The sequence below is a fragment of the Pyrgilauda ruficollis genome, unplaced genomic scaffold, assembly GCF_017590135.1.
Source record: "Pyrgilauda ruficollis isolate IOZ18807 unplaced genomic scaffold, ASM1759013v1 scaffold220, whole genome shotgun sequence".
NCBI classification, from domain to species: Eukaryota; Metazoa; Chordata; class Aves; order Passeriformes; family Passeridae; genus Pyrgilauda; species Pyrgilauda ruficollis.
In genome coordinates, this window is record NW_024521429.1 from 195,558 (window position 1) to 216,187 (window position 20,630).

General features: G+C 41.0%; 1 protein-coding gene across 2 annotated transcripts in view; it reads right to left on the minus strand.

The window, feature by feature from the left end:
* Positions 1-20,630, minus strand: part of UNC13B (unc-13 homolog B) — a 208,375-nt gene that overhangs the window by 16,335 nt on the left and 171,410 nt on the right. For both annotated transcript variants that reach the window (XM_041468603.1, XM_041468602.1), the window contains exons 27-33: positions 20,093-20,189; positions 19,167-19,310; positions 18,958-19,035; positions 18,331-18,408; positions 11,233-11,321; positions 8,001-8,153; positions 5,998-6,121 (exon numbers count right to left, since the gene is read on the minus strand). In XM_041468603.1, coding sequence (XP_041324537.1) covers positions 5,998-6,121; positions 8,001-8,153; positions 11,233-11,321; positions 18,331-18,408; positions 18,958-19,035; positions 19,167-19,310; positions 20,093-20,189 — 763 coding nt within the window. The remainder of the gene's footprint in view (positions 1-5,997; positions 6,122-8,000; positions 8,154-11,232; positions 11,322-18,330; positions 18,409-18,957; positions 19,036-19,166; positions 19,311-20,092; positions 20,190-20,630) is intronic.

A 20,630-nucleotide genomic window follows, 5' to 3' on the forward strand; every position in this document is an offset into this window, starting at 1 on the left:
CCTCTTCTGGTTTAAAAACTACATGATACCTATGTACCAACTCATTATTTAGGCATTTGGAAAATAAATGTTAACACATAAAATGTGTTTCAAATAGGTCAGGTTGCTCAGAGCCCCATCTAACCAAGGATGGGGCATGTTGCATAAGTACTGTTGGTTTCACGAACAAAAGGTCTCCAGTAAATCCAGTTCTCTTTCCCTCTCCATTACTATCCTTTCTTATCTTAACAGTCCCTCCCACTTAACCACAACAGCCTTGACTACACCCCACCCCAAAAACCTCAAACTGTAATGAAGCAAGATGTAAACTCAGAATTATTATACTGCCCTTCTTCCCTGACAGTCATTCAGCTTTCCTTTGCTGTCTTCCTGGGTATTTGTTCATTGCTCTTTAGGGCAGTACTCTGTGGAACAAGAACTATCTCACACAGGGATTTGCAGAGAAGACCCTGGGAACTGGCTACTACTGCAAAGATCACTGCTGAAATTTGGTTTTTTTTTTTAAAGATTAAAATGAACATCAGGCCCTCTAAAAGCTTCCCTTCAGCAAAAAGTCTCTATACCTGTTGCCTGGGGTACCAGGAGAAAAACAGACAGCTTATAGATGTGACACTAGAAAACTCGAGACTTGCTCTAGGGCAACTGGACACCCTCTGCTAATTACAACAGCAGCCCAGAACTGAATTTTTAAGGTGAGGAAAGGCTTTTTCTTTAGTTTTTCCAGCTTTGGAAATCTCTTCAAGCTGAAAGACTCTGTGACCTGAAACCACAGATCACATTTTGATTTGCTCTACTTGTAACCACCAGCTAACCCTCACTGTTCCTCAGTCTTTTATGTTTGTTGAATACAAACCAACACAGAATGAACATTATTGATTTTCTAGCTAAACAGAAGCTCTTGATAAATGATTACATTCTCAACTTTTGGTAGAGGTGGAGGGGAAAGTGCAGGCAAACACAATGAATCTACAAAGGAAAGCTCCTGAAATGAGAGGGAGAGCTTGTCTTGCTGTCAGTATCCAGGTAGTGTTGAAGAATACAACTCTAATCTGAAAAAGCACGAATTTCCATGTATTTTCAGCAAGGAGGGTTTCATTTGCCATGAAATTCTGTTGACTTTCAGGTTCTTAAAATTCAAGGTTTTGAATCCATTGATCATGCAGCAAACAAAAACGAAAACATTTCTGTATCTGGAATTTTGAAAAAGGGAGTAGTCTCAAAACACAGTAACATTAACCTTTCTTAATTCAGTATTTTCAGCATTCAGAGAACACTTTTTTAATATACATTTGAACAACATTAACCAGCTCAGGCACGTAATCTTCCTGCCTCCTTCTAAGGAGGGCAGGTCAGTAACACTGAGCAATAGCTAGTGATGGGACATGCTTCATGGAACAAAGCTGCTCAGATAAATCCCAGTTTTTGCACGCTAAGAAAATCCTTGTCATTCAGGGACAATCTCTGTCAATGCATCTGCAAGAAGAAATTATTTTGCTGTTACACAGAGTTTGTCATCAGTGCTGGTAACATCTAATGAAAATCTGGACAGCTCCTTCCTCTGCCAAATGGCATTCTTGTAAACAAGATGCCATAATCCTCAGAGAAGTTATTTATGTGTGGAAAGCATACCACAAAGCTCTACAGACAGCACTTATTCCAGTTGTGCCAGAGAGTGAGAACAACTGAACTTAAATCATCAGGTAGCTTTGAGAAAAGCTGCCCACAATGGAATTGATTAAAATGTCAAGGATAGAATATGAGGACAAATTAAATCCTTATCATGAATCATGCCTAGCTCTGCCGCAAACACAGCTGGAAAGGGAATGGGCCTTCACGCTGGCTCTCCTTGCTCTTCCGTGACATTAGCTGTACTTTCCTAAACTCTTCAGAAACAAGAAACACACCTATAGTCCACAACACAGAGATTTTACATTCCTTGTTAAGGGTCTGATGCTTTTTTGTCCCTTCAGTGAAAGCATGCAGAGAAGGATCATCAGCTGACTCAAGTCTAATTGTTGGAAGCCAACAGAAGAGCAGTGATTTATACTCCGAGTGACTCAAACTCCCAAAGCTTAACTGTCCTACTGCTCAGCTGACAAAGTTAGGAAACAAAAGCTGACTGCAAGTGTTTTGGATTCCAGTCCTTTTTTGGAAACTGTATTATATGTGATGCTTATTTTTCTGAAACCTAACACTGAAAGGAAGTTCTGTCTCATATTGTAAATTTATTTCCCATATTTTTGTAATTCCTGTGTTCAACAACGAGATCTGATAATTTAACAGCATTTAAGTTAATTTTAAAAACTCTATTGTATCTGGCAATGTCTGTTAGCACACAATAAGATAAAACTATTTTTCAGTTGTTGTGGTGTATTAAACCACAAAAAATTGACAAAATAAGCTTAAAAGTGGGGATGAAAAGAGGAAAATAATTACCTGTCAGTACAGAGAACTAGGCACATATGCAGTTCACAGACCATAATTTTATTCAAGGCTAAGAAAGCTTTTTCTCCTCATCACAGAGGCAGCCTTCAACTTTTCTGCTCCAAGCTAGCACAAGGGAGAGGATTCATTTAAAATAACATTAGTTCAGAAAGGTTTCAGAAAACCTCTTAAAGCCACACTCTCCTCCACCACAGAGCAGCTCTGGAGCAGCTCAGGCAGACAAGCCTGAAAAATAGGCAGTCTGGAAGTCAAATGCAAATTCTGTCCTCAGCTTAAAGAAAATTTAGATCTTATCCTGGAAGATGTTCTCATTTAGTAACAAGAAGTCTGACACGTAGAAAAAAGCACTGCAGGAGCAAGCACAAACAGAGCCTCACGTGAATGGCTGCAGGGTACTGTGTGAAATAAATACAGGAGAGGCTCCAGAGGAATCACCTGGGTGTAAACTAAGCACTTCTTCTCTCACCTGACTAGCCACTGATGGCATGGTACAGTTTCATCGTAAGCAGCTGAGAAAGAAATCTATAACTATTCTGTTAATATCACCGAGCGTTGTGCACTGAACCCCAAAATATGGATTCCCAGAGCGTATATCCACTCAACCAAGACAGAAGGTGTTTAATTACATGCTGGATCTTAAAATTAGTGAGGTGTGAAGTACTTGGTGAGTTACTGGGATCATATTGCTGCTAATCTCACAAGCCACAGGCAGAGAATGCTCAGGGAAGTCACTCATCTGAAAATCATGAAGGAGCCACAGATCAGGTCGTCAGAGTGGGAGGTTGTAAAACTGTCCTCACAGTGCTAACACTTTCTCAGCTGAGCCCCACACCACAGAATCTTCCAGAAGCTAATTTAAGTGGAATTGTTAAGTCTGGAGAGAGGTATTTAAGCACTGTGCAGTGGCAGGGTCATGCAAGTGACAGGCAAGGCAAACTGCAGGGTAACAGGAACCTTCTACCTGAGTGTGCTTTCCATGACCTCCAACAAAAAGACTTCTGCAACTCCAGCAGTTTTGCAGAAAGAAGAGAAAATATTCCATAAAATACATTCTTTTCTACCATTAATATCTCCTACTTCTTAAGGGCTGCACATGAGTTTTAGGATGGAAACCCCTGCCAGAGGTCTTTCAAACACAGAGAGGCACCACAAGGACTTTCTGTTGCTGAGGGCTGGGAGGAAAGTGTGTTACAGTGCCTGAGGCTATTTGTGTCTGATGTGCTTTCAAAAAAAAAAAAAAAAAAAAAAAAAAAAAAAAAAAAAAAAAAAAAAAAAAAAAAAAGGCAAGCCTTTCCCCCTTAATTCTATAATCTTTTCAACTCTAGGTTCCTTTGTACTTTGTGCTTTTATGCCCTTTTCTTCTCAAGTCCTTTTCATGTTTCCTCCCTTTTGTTTTTCCCAGGGAGCCTTTATTGTCATTTTATTCTTTATTTTTAGTCTTAAGCTGTACAGTAGGAAGTAATGCTAAGAAAATAAAGAAGGAAAAAGCTGCATAAGCCAATGTAGTAAAGAACAGTCATATACTGAGCCACAGAACAACTTACAAATGAAGGCACAGTGGTGAAGCCCATATACTTTGGTCTCTGTGGTGCAATACTCATGAAAAAAAAAAAAAAAAAAAAAAAAAAAAAAAAAAAAAAAGGCAAGCCAAATTAGATAAGAGAGGCTTGGCACAGAAATAGAATAGCAAAGAGAAAGTACTGCTTCTGCCCATGCTGAAGCCCCAAATTCTGCCTTGCCTTGCCCTGCTAGCCTTCACTGCTGAGAATAATGACAATCTGGTGGTGACAGATTAAATGGCTAGGCCCCAGAGAACAGTGGAAGCAGCTCTTTGTCCTTGCAGCTCATCCAGCCTCACCACCAGTGCCCTGCTCAAGGACTGCAGACAAGGCCATTTTAATCATTGCATTGCTCATAACTGTCCTTATGGAAGAGCAACTCATTTCCAGTTTAGATTAGTTCAGCCTCCTTGCTACCATACAACTAATTAGACACCAAGAAATCCAGCTATGAGTATTCTGTGTTATCTCAGACAGGAGAGTATATACTTCAATTTGCTTCTCCATTTGAAACTGAAATGATGGCAACTATGAAGAAACCTTTAAGTGGCTTATAGCAACATCCTGCAGGTTGGAAGAATTGGCTGATCACAGTTATTGCCTCCTTCATGATACAAGTACTGAATCACTCTCCTACTCTGCCTTTGAAATCCAAAACTAGCAAGTACAAAGCTCAAACAGCTCCTCCCTAGTTCTCTCTGAGGCCCTTGATCTCACTGATTCCATTCCAAATGGGTTATGTTAATGCTGCTTCTACATGATGATTTTAGCACCTGCCCCAAAAGACTCCTTTTTAAAGGCAATTCAACCAAGACAAAGAAATTTCACCTTCCTAAATTTGTTTTCTTTTTCTTCTTTACAAATCATAAAGGCAAGCAGAAATGATTACTGCAAATCTGAGCTCAGAGAAAGCAGTCTTTAGCAAATATACCTCATGCAAATTTCCTGGATGTAGGTATAACAGTGCACTTCATCCAACAGTTTTATTTAAAATCATCATCATCATCATCAAGGCCAGAGACAAGGGCCTTCTCTCTCAGAGCAAGAAACACCTATAGCAAGAGGCAGGTTTGCATCACTTCCCTGGACACTGCAACCCAAGAATCCCAGTCCAGATATTCCTGCTGAATAGTGAAAACCACTATTGTTCTATCCACCACTGGGAGAAAAGTAAGGCTGCATAACTGAGCTACAGACTGCAAGTTCACTCTAACAGCAAGATGAAAAGAAGTTCTGTAAATAATGAGGTTACAGCCCAAACTTCACACTGCCTCCAACTGAGTGTCATCCCCCAGAGCAGCTAGGCATGCATGACTGATATTTAATCAGTTTCTCTGGTTTCTCAGAACTGAGGAAGAGTTAATCTTCCATTGTTAAAAGCATCACTACATTCACAACACACATTCATCCAGCATGCTCACAAAGCTGAACAATCATACAAAAGACTGCCTTTGAAGAAAAACTATCTGGACTCACTTCCAACTCCCCAGCATCACAGAGCAATCCTGCCAGCCAATGCTGGTGTTAAAGCCTTCTGCAGGGGGTAAAATGGGGGAATGGATGATTAAAAAATCAAGCTCAAATCAACCACATCTATATAGAGAGACACTCAGGCTAACAGATGATAGGGCAAAAGTGGCTACAGGTCATGACCTAAGGCCATGAAGCCTAACTGTTCCACATACACAGACAGCTCTCTTTGGAGGACTGCAAAACACTAATCAGTGCAAACTGATACACTGGACAGAAACTCCTTTTGGATCATGGATTTTGAATTGTGTTTGTTTTCTAGAGCGTGCTCTGTATCTTGAAACCCTACCATAAATAGAGATGCTCCCTTTCGTTACCAACTTAGAGACATGTTTTTCTATCCTCAGGCAGGCTACATGCAGACAAATTTACCTGGATGGATGACTCACTAGGTCAGGGGGATGAGTTACACAGGCAATGGCAACACTTTCTGGTATGAGTCAGGAAGGATAAAAAGCTTTACCGTATGGTCTGTAAGAGGAGGCAGCACAATCAGCTTCTCCATGGTGTTCATTACCACCCTCCAGAGCTCTTTCAGCACCCGTTTCAACACTGTCTTTTCACACACAGTTGCAAACAGTGTCAGGCTGCAGGGAGAGAGCAAGAACTTAGTAAGTTCAAAGAGCACAATACACAATGAAAAAGGAGCTGCATATGGAAAATTCAGTGCCCTATCCAAAGCAGTTTCTCATAACAATTGCTTTAAGGGTAAAAAATCTTCCCTTTTCTAAAGCATAGAATGTGTGCTCACTGTTGGGAGTTCTAGCACTAAAAACACTAAAACCACAAAATGGATGATTGACTTTTCTGATCTCAATAATTTCTCTTAATTGACCTGGGGATTACAAAAGGTGTCAGTTGGTGATAGGCAGTTTGGAATAATACATATGATCCAAATAACAGCAGGTATCATTGAACAGGTACCTTTAAGAAGACATATTTGATTTATAGAGTATACAGAAAAAATTATAAATACAGAATAATAGGTTTTAAGCTTCAAGGAGTCACTATAATGATTTTTGATGAATACCTAAATTAACACTTCCCAGAGTGTTGTGCAGAAATTCCTGCATAGCTGCTGAAAGCTGCTGAAGTTAGCTAAATCTTTCACCTCTAAAACCACCCCAAAATATTTCTCTGACAACTCCATATTTTGTCATGACTGCATTCATCGATCACCTGCCATGTGTTTATCTGCTCTAACACAAGGAGCTTTATTTTCCTAGGTTTTCTTCCTTTATTATTGTACAGGCTATAAAAAAGGCCAAGAGTGCTAGAATCATCTTTGAAACATTTGTTGGAGTTCAGCATTTACTGATCACACTGTGAACAGGAACTCCGTGGCCAGTACCACTAAGACTGTTCTGCATTGTGTAACATCTCCCAACTTCCCTTCTTCCCACAGCTGGTTAAACAGTAAATGAACAAAACAAACACGGACAGGACTGACATGGGTGGGATGCAGAAGGCACTAAAAAGATACTCTCCTTCTGTAAAGGAGAGAAGAAAATAATCCAAGTGTGGATTATCATAATCAAAGTTATTCGCTCCACAGCTGGACGGCTGTAGCATACCACGTTCCCAATGGTACAAAGGAATATAGCTTTTCAGGATTCATGAAGGCATGCACAGAAAATGATCAACTGAGAAGGCTCCTAGATGTAATGACTGCTGCAGAGAGTCATTTAGAACACAGTGACCCAAAAGAAAGATGGGATAATCAACACTAAGAGCAACCAAACACCCTATGTTTTAAACTTGCAAAGCTTCATATCTCTTGCAGCATTTCTTATGAAAATTGCTGGTCATCCTTTACTAAATGAAGAACTGATGTGCATCAGCATTAAGTTTAACTTGTACAAATATTAAAAACTGTTTCTCTTTGCAGTTCAAGACTTGGTTTGAACATTTAACTCTCCTTGTCCGGCTGAATCATGCTGCATGGTATTAATGCACAAGTTAATTAAAGCAATGGATCAACCATGTTCACATCCCATCGTTCAGAAGCTTATTTGCTAGTCAGAACAGCAGCAGGTACGACGAGAACACACGTTTGACAGGACTGTGATACTGAGCAGAATATGTATCAGGTACATAAGCACTGTTTGCAATATGCTTGCTAACTGGATACAGCAAAATCTCTATAGGAAAAAATCCACAGCTAGAAAATTTAGATTTTCAGTCTTTTTCACTGCTTGATCAGCAATGTGTTTTGCTGATTGCTATAATTGCCAGAGGTAGAAAGAAGAACTGAGAGTGTGCTTTGGCACTGAATGAAGGCTGAGGAGCCCATCCATGGCTTGCGAGAAGCAGATATGGGAAGAAAAGCTATTAATTCTTCTTGAAAATTTGGAGACTGGAAATCTCAGCAACAATCCAAGAGCATGGAGCTATTTTCCCCTCTGCCTCATTCTTGTTCCAATCCAATGAACTATATGTGTAGCATATATTCGAACACTCCCTTACTTTCCATCCAGGAAGTCCATCAGCGGCCTCAGGACATTATCTGCATCTTGTGCAACTGTGTTTCTGGCATTAGCAGCAGAATTTGCTGTCCCTTTCACTTGACAGAGGATATCAGACATTTGCTTGACACACTCATCAATCCGAGTCTGAAAACTGCACAGATAGGAGAGAGGCAAAACCAATACTGTTAGTGGCAGAAATACAAAGTAAAAAATTTCAAGTTCACTCAGTTTCACATTTTTCTTTCACAAGACCTGCTGCTTTTTTCCTTACTGTATTTGTTAGCAAGGGGCATGCTCTCCAGTTCCTTATGCCTGCCACCTGCACACAGCTGACCACCTCTAAACACGAGATACAAGCATATTTGAGAGAAGTTTGTTCATTCATCTTGCAGCAAGAAATGATCCTTTCCTGACTTCAAGAAATTATCCCTAGCTCAAAGCACCATGCTGTACTCTTTGCTTTCTCCATCACAGAGACTGGAATATCACATGGAGCAATGACACAATGCATGCCCCACTCTGAGCACCCAGGAGTTCATCAGCAGAAATCATGTTATGACCCATCATAGCTTAAGTCTTTAAAATAACAGAGAGAGCCTGAAGGCAGGCACCAGTTTAAACCAGTCCATGCCAAGTGTCAAACTGGGATGTGGGGCTCAGCTGTGCAAAGTGCAGTCTCCCTGTAACAAAGTGACACACAAGGCATTAAAGCACAATTACTTTTCCACCTCTTCCTGCTAAGAGGAGATTCAAAATTAAATAATGCAGTGATTAAAAATTATGAATAGATCAGCAGAGCTGACAACTAATCAATTCAGCAAATAAAGGAAAATGCTTTGACATTTAAAAGAACAGTTACTAACAACAGGCACTACAAGTGACATTTAACTATTCATTAATGGCACAGAGGTTTGAAACCAGGAGGAGAAGCCAGTGTTGGGAGCTAGGGTAAAGATTTAAGAGGAAGTACAAAAGTTTGGAAGTCAGCTTTACATCTGCATAAACAACCTGAACTTCTACAGGCGAACCACCAGCACACCTCTGGGCTGGGTGTGAGCGTCCCATGGCTCTCACCTTCCTTCTCCACCTGGTCACCTTTCCTGCTCTGTCACTTCTACCCTCCTGGTCCTTCTTGCTCAATTCTAGCCTGCCTCTCACTGGAAAAATTCCAGAGCTGTCTCCCACCAGCCCTATTTCTAGCAGAAGGAGTCCTGCAGCACTCATTTGTGGCTGCAATGTCAGCTTAATCAGAGACCTAAGCCACATCAAATAAAAGAGCATAAAAAATTTCCCATTCCGTTAACAGTTCCTCTTCTGTCACAGCCCAATCCCACCCCACAGTTCTCCCATTGCTTCATCAATTTCAGGACCTTGCTTCAAGATGCTTTAAAGCCCCCAGGTCAAGGATAGAAAATAACAATGCCCTCATGGATAAAATGTAATATGAGTCAAAATGGTTGGCAATTTTATGAAAAATAACAGATCAGTTACTGTGGCAACAGGTTCACCTGAAAGTGAAGCTTGTGTAGATGTACAGCTTAACAGGAGCCCTTGGCAGCAGCAAGCTAAAAAAACCAACTTCACCTATCCTGTCAGATGAGGCCTGCTGCTCCCTAATTCCTCCAGGAATTCCTTCCTTCCCTCTTACAGCCTCCAAGAACAAAACAGCAGCTAGCCTTGTATGAAGGATAAACCCTTCCAAGACTTATCTCCTCTCAAAGTAGAAAATGCTTCTCTGTCCAGACAAAATCCTCTCTCAGCACAAGGGTAGTGAGGCTCTCTGGACAGGTGCTGCCTTCTCATCAAATACAGTTAATCTCACACAGATGAAGAAGAGTTAAGATCTGCAGTGTCAGGTGTGCACAGAGGTGAAAGAGCAACTGTTAACAGACTCTGCACAGAATATTGTGGATATCTGCTTTATCTCCTAAGTTCATATCCTTTAGGAGATCACGCTTATATAGTGAACTGCAGCTCTGCTTTTCACTCTCTAAGACTGTTAAAGAAGTAAATTAAGCACCTGAGACATGTGACTGGCTGGATCTCTGGCTGGCTCATCTTTCTGAAACACTCCCCAGTATGTATGCTGATACTGGATAATCTCTTTAAATCACATTATCATATGCCAAGATTGTCCCCAAATTGTTTTGTAGCAATGGCACCACGGAGACAATATTCAGATTAAAAAAATTCACCTCCCTAATCATTATTTTTTGGTCACTCTCTGCCTAATTATGAACTTTTCTGATTCCATTTAGTTACAGTTTGAATCTTTTCATTTCTTGCTGCAGCATCCATTACTGGCCATGGGAACTGCTCGCTTATCTCCTTGCTTAGCTTTGTGTGGTGAAATTCAAAATTTGACTGTGGTTTTTTAGCCATAAGATTTGCAAACCTGTCAACCCCAGGAGGCCAAGTTGGTGCAATTTTCTCTGCCTAGCCCATGTTCAAGCTACACTACAGTTCATGCCTGCATTAATCTTGTTATGCAGCACAACATGAAATGAATGGGGTTTGTAATGGGAAGTAACTGTTTTCAAAGATCAGTCAGGAGTTCTGTATTTTAGATTTCACTTAACTGACATGCTGTATAGTTCACTACAAAAGTCTTATAAAGTTGAGCACGTTTTTATCCTGAAATGAATCAGGAATGAATTTTTATCGGGAAATGAAAACATGATTTGTAATAAAACCTAATTGCCATAAATTATTCTGGCAATACTTTAAAGAGCTCTCTGAAACACTAGATAACATTTGCAGAAGATTTACAACAGGTCAATCGCAGATTCTAAGCCTGTTTCCTTCTTATTCCAGTATTCATTAACAATCAGAAATCAGTCATACATTTAGAGCAGAATGTTTAAACAAGAATGTTGCTTCATAAACGCTAAGCTGGAAAATGTTTCTGAGCAGTAAAGGAGCAGGAAATTCTGTTACTGACAAGAACTACTTACTGAAAAAAAAACCAAAACCACTCTGTGTAATTCAAATACATTTCACAGTTGAGAGATCTCCGTGCTACATTTCCGAGCAGAGAAATACAGAAGAGAAAGACTTTAAAAATGTTTCTCACTTCTATAGATAGTCTCTGTATATTAAAGGCCATACATTTAGGACAAAAAGCAAAATATAACGCCATTCACAGGAGTTTCTTTTCTTTTGTAACCTGACTAAATGAGATTAGACAAAAGAAAGGAATGCTTCAAGGACAAGGACCTTCTAGTACTGACCTGTTACCGAACACTGCACTGAGCTCATCCAAAACATTGTTCAGCTTCACCTGGAGCTCTTTGAGATGGTCACTTGCTTCTGCATCCAGCTGTGGATGAAAAAAAAGCATTTAAGTTTGAACCCAGAGGGCAGTTCACTGTCCTCTGCAGTGCTTCTCTTCACTGTTGAGGCTACACTTAGTAAGCAGGTGAACTATCCCCACTGGACTCAGCCAGGTAGGATGCTCTCCTCCACTGCCTGCTGCTGTTGCTACAGAAGCTGTGAAACAGTCAGCAGGTATTTGCCTAAAAAGCAGCAAGTATTTCCCCAGGCTCCTATAACCCTTCAATACCCTTCCTAATGTTTGTGAAGTTGACGAAGAAAGGGAATTGTGAACTCCCTGTGGCCAAGAGTGCATCTAGGGCTGTGAATCCATCAAGTACTGTGCTTTACCCTGGGCTCACAGGTCATGTCACCCCTCTGAGTCTAGTAGGACATAGGGCTTTTCAGACTGGTTGTTACTACTAATGTTCGTGCATTTCTCCATATATGATCTTGAAAGAAGCTATTTCACCTTCCCTCCTGCCGTCAAGTATTTTAACTGCAGATTGACTCAGTCACTGCTTTCAGAAGATTGGACCCCAGCTGTTTTGAAAATCTGGCCACAATATCATGGCAGGAGCTGTTGCGCACTTTTGTCAATCATATTTGGAAAGTAAAATCTCAGCTACTGGTATTGAGCAAACATAGCTCTCTGCTCTCACGTGGAACCAGACAGCTTTTTGTATACAAGTGTTCAGAGGAAAACAAAAAAAAAAAGTTCCCCAAGCACTACATGAATGATGTTGACACCTTGGCAGGTTCTGAAAGGAAGTGCTTCCTCCATTCTTATCAGTGCAAAGCCACCTGTTTTTAAATTGAACATGATTTACACAGAGTTTTGTGTTCCAGCTACCGTCAACCCCTCCAGCCTCAAACAAGCCACTTCTAAGCAACATACCTGTGTGTATACATAGCAACACAGGATTAATGCTTTGGCATCATTTGCTCATAAAAAGTAACTTGTAAAACAGATTTGCCTGTGTAGCAGGCAGACAAGATGTCTGTAAAACAAAAAGCTTCCTCTAAGGCAGAGCATCTCTTTAGGAATGCAATGAGCCAGGTACCGGTACCGTGGTTAAAAATCAGTTTAGACTTGTATGGTATATCCATCTATACAGGATTTGAACACAACAGGAGTTCCCACCTCTAAAATCAGGGCTGAAGCCCTCTTCATATTGCTTCAGCATCTGTCAGAGAAAGCCAAGCCTCAGGGGATTTGGAATCTGATCTGCTCATTTTCCTGCTGTAAGCTGGCATGGAAAATTGACTCTATTATGCATTTGAACCTGTGCTAATGAAACTTCTGGATCAGAATTTTAAAAGTAATTAAAGTAAGAACCAACAATCAAGCAAATCGTGATTACTTAGGCTTTGTAACTTTAGGCATTGCTGCCTCTGATTATTTTTCCCTTATTAAAGTAAATTTCTTTTCCTATCATCTTTGTAACACTCTTGCTCTGTGACGGCAGAAGGAAGCTAATGTCATGACAATCAGCATTCATTCTAGCCAAGCTTGTAGGTAACAAAATAAAAACAGCATTTGGTGGTGGTGGTTTCTCTTGCCCCTACATTAATCCTTCCCTCCTACTGCGTACAGGCACAATGAGTCACAAGCTGCCTGATTTGCTCTACTATTAATGGCACTGAATTGCCCTCTGATTTCAGCCATTTCTGACAGATTTGAGGTAGGACCAGCTCATGATTCATCAAAACATTTCAATTAACTGCTTTTCCAGTCAGGGAAAAAAAAAAGCACCAGAATTTGGTACAAGACAATTATTCTTCACTATTTACTTCTACTTCTTTATAAGCTATCAGATGCACAGCCTAGAGGATGTTTGAGGTCAGGATCAACAACTTGTTGCCCTGGTTCATGAACTGTGCAATCAACGATTTATTTTACTGTGAGGTGGCCTGCAGAGTTCCCTGGCTACCTCTAAGCTTTCCCCTCACTGCTGTATTTCACTGCAAACTGATCTTCCTCATTGCAAATGCATTGTTGTCCCAGTACTGCAAGAAGAGACAGCTGACACAATGCTTTGCTGAGCTCCATCATCTGTGGTAAAGAACATGAGCTCACACACACAGCTCTCTGGGTACAACTGGCAAGACAGCTGCCCACATCTAACTTTGAGGTGCCCAGCCTCATCCTCAGGAAGCCAAACCCTGGTAGTAAGCATTCTGGTTCAGTATCCACAAAGACCCTGTCCTGCTATAAAAGCTGTTGTTTTCTGAGCAACTGCTACTAGGGAACAAGGACTCCACATAACACATTACTGATGGTTAATGCTTAGGCACCGGCCTGCTTTGGCTCAAAAGCAAAGTCTGGGGAATTATCTGAGTGTAATATAAGTTCATTAGGAAGGTGCTGGTAGGCGTGCACTGCTGTTTCCCATACATAAATCATATGTCAGTTACAGAGTACTGCAGCATGTGGGTATTAACTGCAAACTTGGCCAATGTGGTGAAGCACTGATAAGAGTGCTTAAATGAACCCACAACGGTGTTGCGATTGCTGCTCAGTCAATGAATTTTAAGCATATCCGCTATCACTGATAGCAGGAAATGCTACTTGGACTGCATGATAAATCTGGCTGGTATAGCAGAAAACAGGATTAGGCAGCTGGGTCACTGCCACATGTCGTATCCACACCATTTCTCTCAGCAGGCTTATGATCTCCGTTCTGTAGGTATATGACAGATAATTCAGAGGAAGAATGAAAAGTTCTCTGTGCAAAACATGGGACAGTAGCTACACTGAGGTGGCTTCTGATCTCTGAGCAAACGTTTCAATTCCAGTGGAAATAATGGCTGACATAGCTACAGTTCTGTGTCTGAGGCTAAATGTGTGATGCTGAAAACTGAGGTGAAAAGAGGGAAAAGTTAATCCCGTATTTAAATTGCAGGAGAGAAATCAAGCCTCTGTTAATCTTCTGAAACTATCTGGGACTTGGCTTTTGAAAGAATCTGGGTCTCAAAGTATCATCTGAACCCATTTAGGGCTGGAACCTCAAGTCCTCTTCTTATCTGAATGGTGGCATTTATATCTAAGTGCTAGCAACTTGAATTTAGTATAATCTTCTCATCCTTTCTTCATGCATGAAACAGAACTCCTGAGCCTAAGAATTTGCAGTGATGGGCTTCCAAGTTTTCCAGGAAATGGAATTAGTTCTTCTTTGGTTTCCACACACACTGGTGAAGTGTGAGTGGCCGGAACTGGAAGGCTTCTCTGTAGGTGGTGTAGGTGGAGAGTCATGACTCTTGCCTCCTAGAAAGCTAAAGAAGTTAATCAATTCCCATCTATAAAAGGCAGAGACTTTGTGAAATCATCAGGTCTGATCTGGCATATCAGCAACTGAAGAATTATGCCCTGCTAACTTATTTTAGCTTTAGCAAGTTATGGAGTTCATCTAACTCCAGTTTGAAGCTGCTGATTTTTGGTCTGCCTCCCTCCACTAGCCCCTGTGAGCTCACAGCAGATCCGACCCCCTTTTAAGGACATGCACTGAATTTTCAGGCATCTCCCCACTTTCCTGTAGGATTCTTACTCTTCAAGAGTAAGAAACATGCAGCACTGAATCCAAACAATAGCTGCCAACTTCTCAAACACTAGGGCAGCCTTATGTGGCATGTGGGATGCTAAAGAGGAGCAAATACTAGATATCACAAATCCTTCGAGCATATTTCTATGTAAGTCTTGGCTGTTTCTAAGCTGTCCTGCAATTTGTTATTCAGATGGCTAACTTAGGATGTAAAATGTAGGCTAACCCTGGCACAGCATTAAGAGGAGAGTTTCCTGAAGCTTTAATTGTGAAGATTAGCTTGAAACCAAAGGCATGAAAAATTGTATGATGACAATATGCTGCTGCTCAGCAGCTAATTCCTTGGGTTCTCTAGGCAGTGCTTGTCTCTGATACTCACCTCACATGCTTCTCTGGGGGAAAAAAAGGTGTAGAAATGTTTTAAACTAGTCTTTCACACTACATCTAGATTCCAGAAGTGTGCAATGCAGTATAGCACCTTTTAATTTCACTGCCACGAGTTCACTCATGAAAAGCTAAGCAAAATTATGGACTGCAGGCTGAAGTCTGCTGGAAAACCACAGAGGTGGGCAGAAAATGCAAGTCATGTTAGGTTTTATTAGGTAAAGTATGAATAATTAAATAAATAGGGCCAAGTTCAGGCAAACACTACCACTGAATATGTGTAGCCCATCCCAGCAGAGACCTAAATTATAATCTCTGCTCTGCTGCTGTACTGGAGATGGTTCAGAGAAATAAAACGTTTCAAAAGATATCCAGGACTCACCCCCCCCCAGTTTCACACTATTCATTATGCTTTTAATGATATCTGCCACTTCATAAACACTGCCTTTCCAAAACATGCCTCTGGGATGTCTGAGAATGCTCCTGAGTCATGATGAAGCTGTTTTGATCCCATGAGATCAATACAGCTCAGAAGGGAAAGAAAAGCATTAATTCTAATTCCTAAAATTTATTTAAGGTACTTTTCTCTGTGTATGCATGTGTGTTTATGTGTATATATATTTGCCTTGACCCAAGGGAATCCCTCCAAACAGAGCTTTCAAAAGCTCTGCTACTGTGCTTACTGTTTCTGACTAGTAATGTTCACAGACACATTAAACCCAGATGATGCTGACACATTAAACCCAGAGATGCTGGACAATTTTTGCCCTGTTTTGAAAACTACAGTTCAGAAAAGAGTAAGAAAAGTGAGGGGAAAAGGCACTATAACTTACTGGAGGCAGTGGGTGGAGGAGAGAGTAAAGAAAGGCACTATGTCCAGGGGCCAAATCTCAATAAATAGCATTGGGCAAGCACTTGTGTTCAATATTACACCACTACATCTGCAGGGTGACCACAGGTGAGCCCTGTCCCTTCATTTCCCTCACTGCAAAAGGGAGTAAGTGACCTGAGTTTCCCTAAGGGTGTGTTCTGACCCACTGGCAAAGAACACCACGTAACAGCAGTATGTCGGAGCTTTCCAGAGTTGTGCAGTGCTACAGCTACAGCTGCAGATCGAGATGGATCTGGGAATCAGAAGCAGATGAAGCCTTAAGCACATGGTAACTGAAACCAGTCCCAAGGTCTGGCTGCACACGTGGCATAAGTAACATACCTGCCACAGGAACAACAGAATATTTGGTACCTGGCTCTCAAGAACACCTTTGAGAATCCAAGAAGTAGAACAGTTCAAAATCAGGGCATACCACTATGCCAGTTTCTTACTCTCCCAAGGGAGTTTTTTTAGATAGAGCAGTCAGGATAATGCTTACTTTTGTGCAAGCTACTGTGTCATGGATAGATGACTATAGAACAAATCTGTCACAGAAATTGAAAACTGTCCTTCCTGAAGGAGGATAGAACCCACAGATGCATTTCCAGTAAGTTCTATTGTCAAAACTGTTGTCTCACCTATTGTTACCCAATTGTCAGGTTCAATCTGCAGCCAAAAGAATATGCAAACTAGGACAAGACCTTGTTTACTCTAGCAAAACAGAGAACCTGGCAGTTTTTGAGTCAAGAAGCGATGTACTAACACAGTCACCAAGCGGGAAACCCCCGGGGACAGCAGATAATGCAGGCACCTAACACAACACAATTTATTTCTGGTGATCAGTGGCAGCCCTATGAAGTGCAATAGGCACCATTTGAAAAGAAAATGGAAAAAAAAAAAAAAAACCCAACAAAAGATCCCCAGCTTCTTAGTGTGTTTGCCACATTTCTTCCTGTTTTACTCTTCACAGTCTGGGTTTCTCTCCCCTTCCAATCTTTTGATTCCACAATACAGGGGAAATAGTGGGTTCACTACCCCTTTTTAACCTTATTTACACCTCCCGTGGAAGGTTTTAGAGGGCAGAATGCAGAGAAGAGATTTAGTCTAGGGAAAGTAGCCAATAACCTCAAGAAACACCTTTTTACCATATTTATTTAATACAGTATCAAGGGATACTTTCAATTTTAAATATAGGGAAACCCTACTTAATGGCTACCACTACAGAAAACAGTAGAAAACCGAATCCTTAAGGGAAATTATAAGCACAGGCATTAAACTTTTATAGGCCACTTCACAAACGTTTTATCACAAGTTTATTTTTTCCCAAAAATGAGTATTTAGCTACTGCTGCTATTACAGCAGGAAGCATATAATGCTAGTTCTTGATGCAGGACTCAGAAATTAGGATTATTGAGGTGACATGTGAAAGAATGACAGCAGTTTTCCTTGCCTCATGGGGTAAATCTAGTTGTTGAGATTTTTGCCACTTCACAGAATTCTGCCACTGAGCACACGAAAGATTTAGAAAAGCAATACAGGCAAAAACTGAGCTGTCCATCAGCAAAGCTGACTTTTCTCTTGGCGTACAGGTCATAGCACAGATTCTATCACAACACAACCAAAGAAAATGCACTTGAAAATAATTTTTCCTAACATCAGCATCAGCAGGCTTTTCTTCATCTTCCTGAATCTTGAAAAGCAATGAAAAAAGAAGAGAAAAAAAAATATACTTATATTACATCAGAACAAAACCAGTGACCTGGAGGAGTAAAACATTATTTCTCTAAAAATTACCATGTCATAACAAATGGACACATCTGAATATCCCTCAAAACACAAGCAGAGAACTTATTTGCATGTTTGTAATGTATTAGATACTGGACATTTCATGCTAAAGGCACTGTCCCACATTTATATATGACATATAAAATGATTCCATGCCCACAGAACTGAGACCTCCGCCACCCACACCCATGTGAGCACAATAGCCAATCTTTTCTCTCCTTTTCTATGCTATTCTGTGCTCCAAAACGTTTGCTTCTGCATTTGATGACAGATTGGGAAGCCTTCAGTCATGGCTATCTCCCGACACTTACAGTGCCAGGTGTCACAAGGCTCTTCTCATGACTGTAGTATTCAAGAACAAATATGACACAAATAACCCAGGAACAACAGTGCAGGAGGAATGAGGCTAACACTCAGTCTCTGAGCTCTCTCACCTCTTTACCACCCATGGCTTCAAACATCTTCTCGAGCTGCACCCGCAGTTGTTGGACGTTGTTCATCAGGATGCAAGGCTGAAGGGACAAAAGCAGGTGACTGCTCAGGATGCCAACACACTGTCACCAGTGGGAGACTTTGTGCCTCAACACCCTTCCCCAGGTACCACCAGATCTGAGAGTTACATAGGAGGCATGGCATGCACAGATTTCAGCACTCAAATATATATAAAAAATTAATTTAAAGAAAAATAAATCACTTTTCTCCAGCTTGAAATGGTATGGTCAGTTCCCAGTTGCAGAATACCCAGATGAACAGACCTCTCTAAGTACCAGATCTACTGAACAATCGTGCCCACTTTTGTTTTTTTAAATCACAGAACAAAGTCAGTGTGGAAGTTAATTTCAAGGGGACCCGACAGCCTCCAAACCCTGCATTTCATCTTCAGGACATGTTTTTATTTTAGGTACAAGCCAGAATTCAAACTTCAAAAGCATCCAAATGGTGATAAAAAACAACACTGAAAATATCTACACCATCACCATGGTCAGGTGCAGTGTGAGTCTGGTCTCATCAGGACAATTACATGATTCTCTGGGGGAAAAGTGAAGCTCAGCATAACTCACCAATTTCTCCTTGGAACAGTAGGACTCAAAGCTCTTGGAGAGTATGTCAGCATACTGCATCAGCACTTTCCCAATAGTCTGTGAAGACAAGATGTGAGCACTGTTACTTGTCCTCTACCACGGCAGAACTCCAGGAAGCAAGAAAAAAAAATTGTACTGTCTTACACCCCATTAAGAAAAGATAAACATCTGGATGCTAAGGGTATTACCTTTGCAAACCTCCTATTGTAGTGGGCAACAATGACAGGGTCTGGGCACTCCAGCTTCTTAATGATCTCAAAGCTCTGGTTGAGCTGAGTGAACACATCCACCACTGAGCAAGAGAACAGAGCATGCTCGGATGTTTGCTGGAACTGAAACAGAGTAAAAAGAGTCATTGTCAAATGGAAATATACCCACCCATGGATGTTTCCATCATCTGTCATACTGAAGGCAGGGTAACTTTACCAAAACCTACATCTTCCTCAGAATTAGACAAAAACTCTTCAAAAGACCTAGAGGAGAGAAATAGCCTTTTCTGGTTGGATTATAAATTTACTGTCCTTCACTAACTATAATCATGACAAGCACCAGGGAAATGTATGATGATGCTGAGAGCCTTAATGCAATGCATGGTTTGTCTGCCAGTTAATGAGAAAAGAAGGAGAGAATAAAGAGGTATTTTATTTTTTTTTTTAAGATTTAGCTATTAAACAGAATGTTGCAAGAGTGTCACAGACTACAGTGCCAACAGTCACTGAGTAACAGGAAAGCTCTTCTCTCCATTGGCAACACTCAGCAAATTAAGAGTAAGATTGGTCTGTCAGTGGATTAAGGTCACATTCTCACTGCATGACTAAGTACATGCTAAGTGCCTCAATTTTCAATTTCAATTACTTCTCCCTAACAGAGAGAGCTGAGAGAGCACCAAACCACTGGCTGACAGATTAACAGCAGCAGAACAGACAAAAATGAATGATATGCACCTTGCTATTAAAAAGTTCTCTGTGACCTGTAAAGTACTACAATAAATGAGTTTTTCAGTTGTTTAGCAAGCAAAAAGGACTACATTCTCCATTTATAAGACAGCTGAATTTATTTGGTTTTATTTGGTTCTTGCACTATATGATGTAGCACCAAGTAGTAACCTACATACCCCATCTTTTTTATCTCTCTCCAGAGCACCATGCAGGAAATCTAAGGAAACATCTTCATTTTCATCCAGCCACTGCATCACAAACTGCTCAAACCACCTGCAGGGGAGCAAAGACAGCAAGTTACAGCAGGAAGGGGAGCACTCCAACCCCAGCAAGCCTCGTGAAAGCTGTCAGATGTCTGAATGCTGCTGTCCATGCATGCAGTCCAAGTTCCCAAATATACTTGCACCTCTACACAAGTTAACAGGGCCTGTACCATCACTTGGGCTGGTTCTGAGCTGCTTTTGTCCTTCTTCCTGTCTTTTCTCTTCTTGGTACCTTCCCCTTTAGCCCCCTTGAGAGCCACCTTTAACTTTGCTTCACCTCAAAGCACTTTGTCATGTTTTTCCATTCCATCCACATGCCAGAGAGCACAAGGAAGACCTCCAGACCCAGAGGCACCTGTCCTGCTGCTCACTTGGGTGTACCAAAAAGGCAGTGTGAAAACAGGCAAGCTGAGAAGCAGCTTCAGTGATGGGATCTGACAGCTGGTCGCTC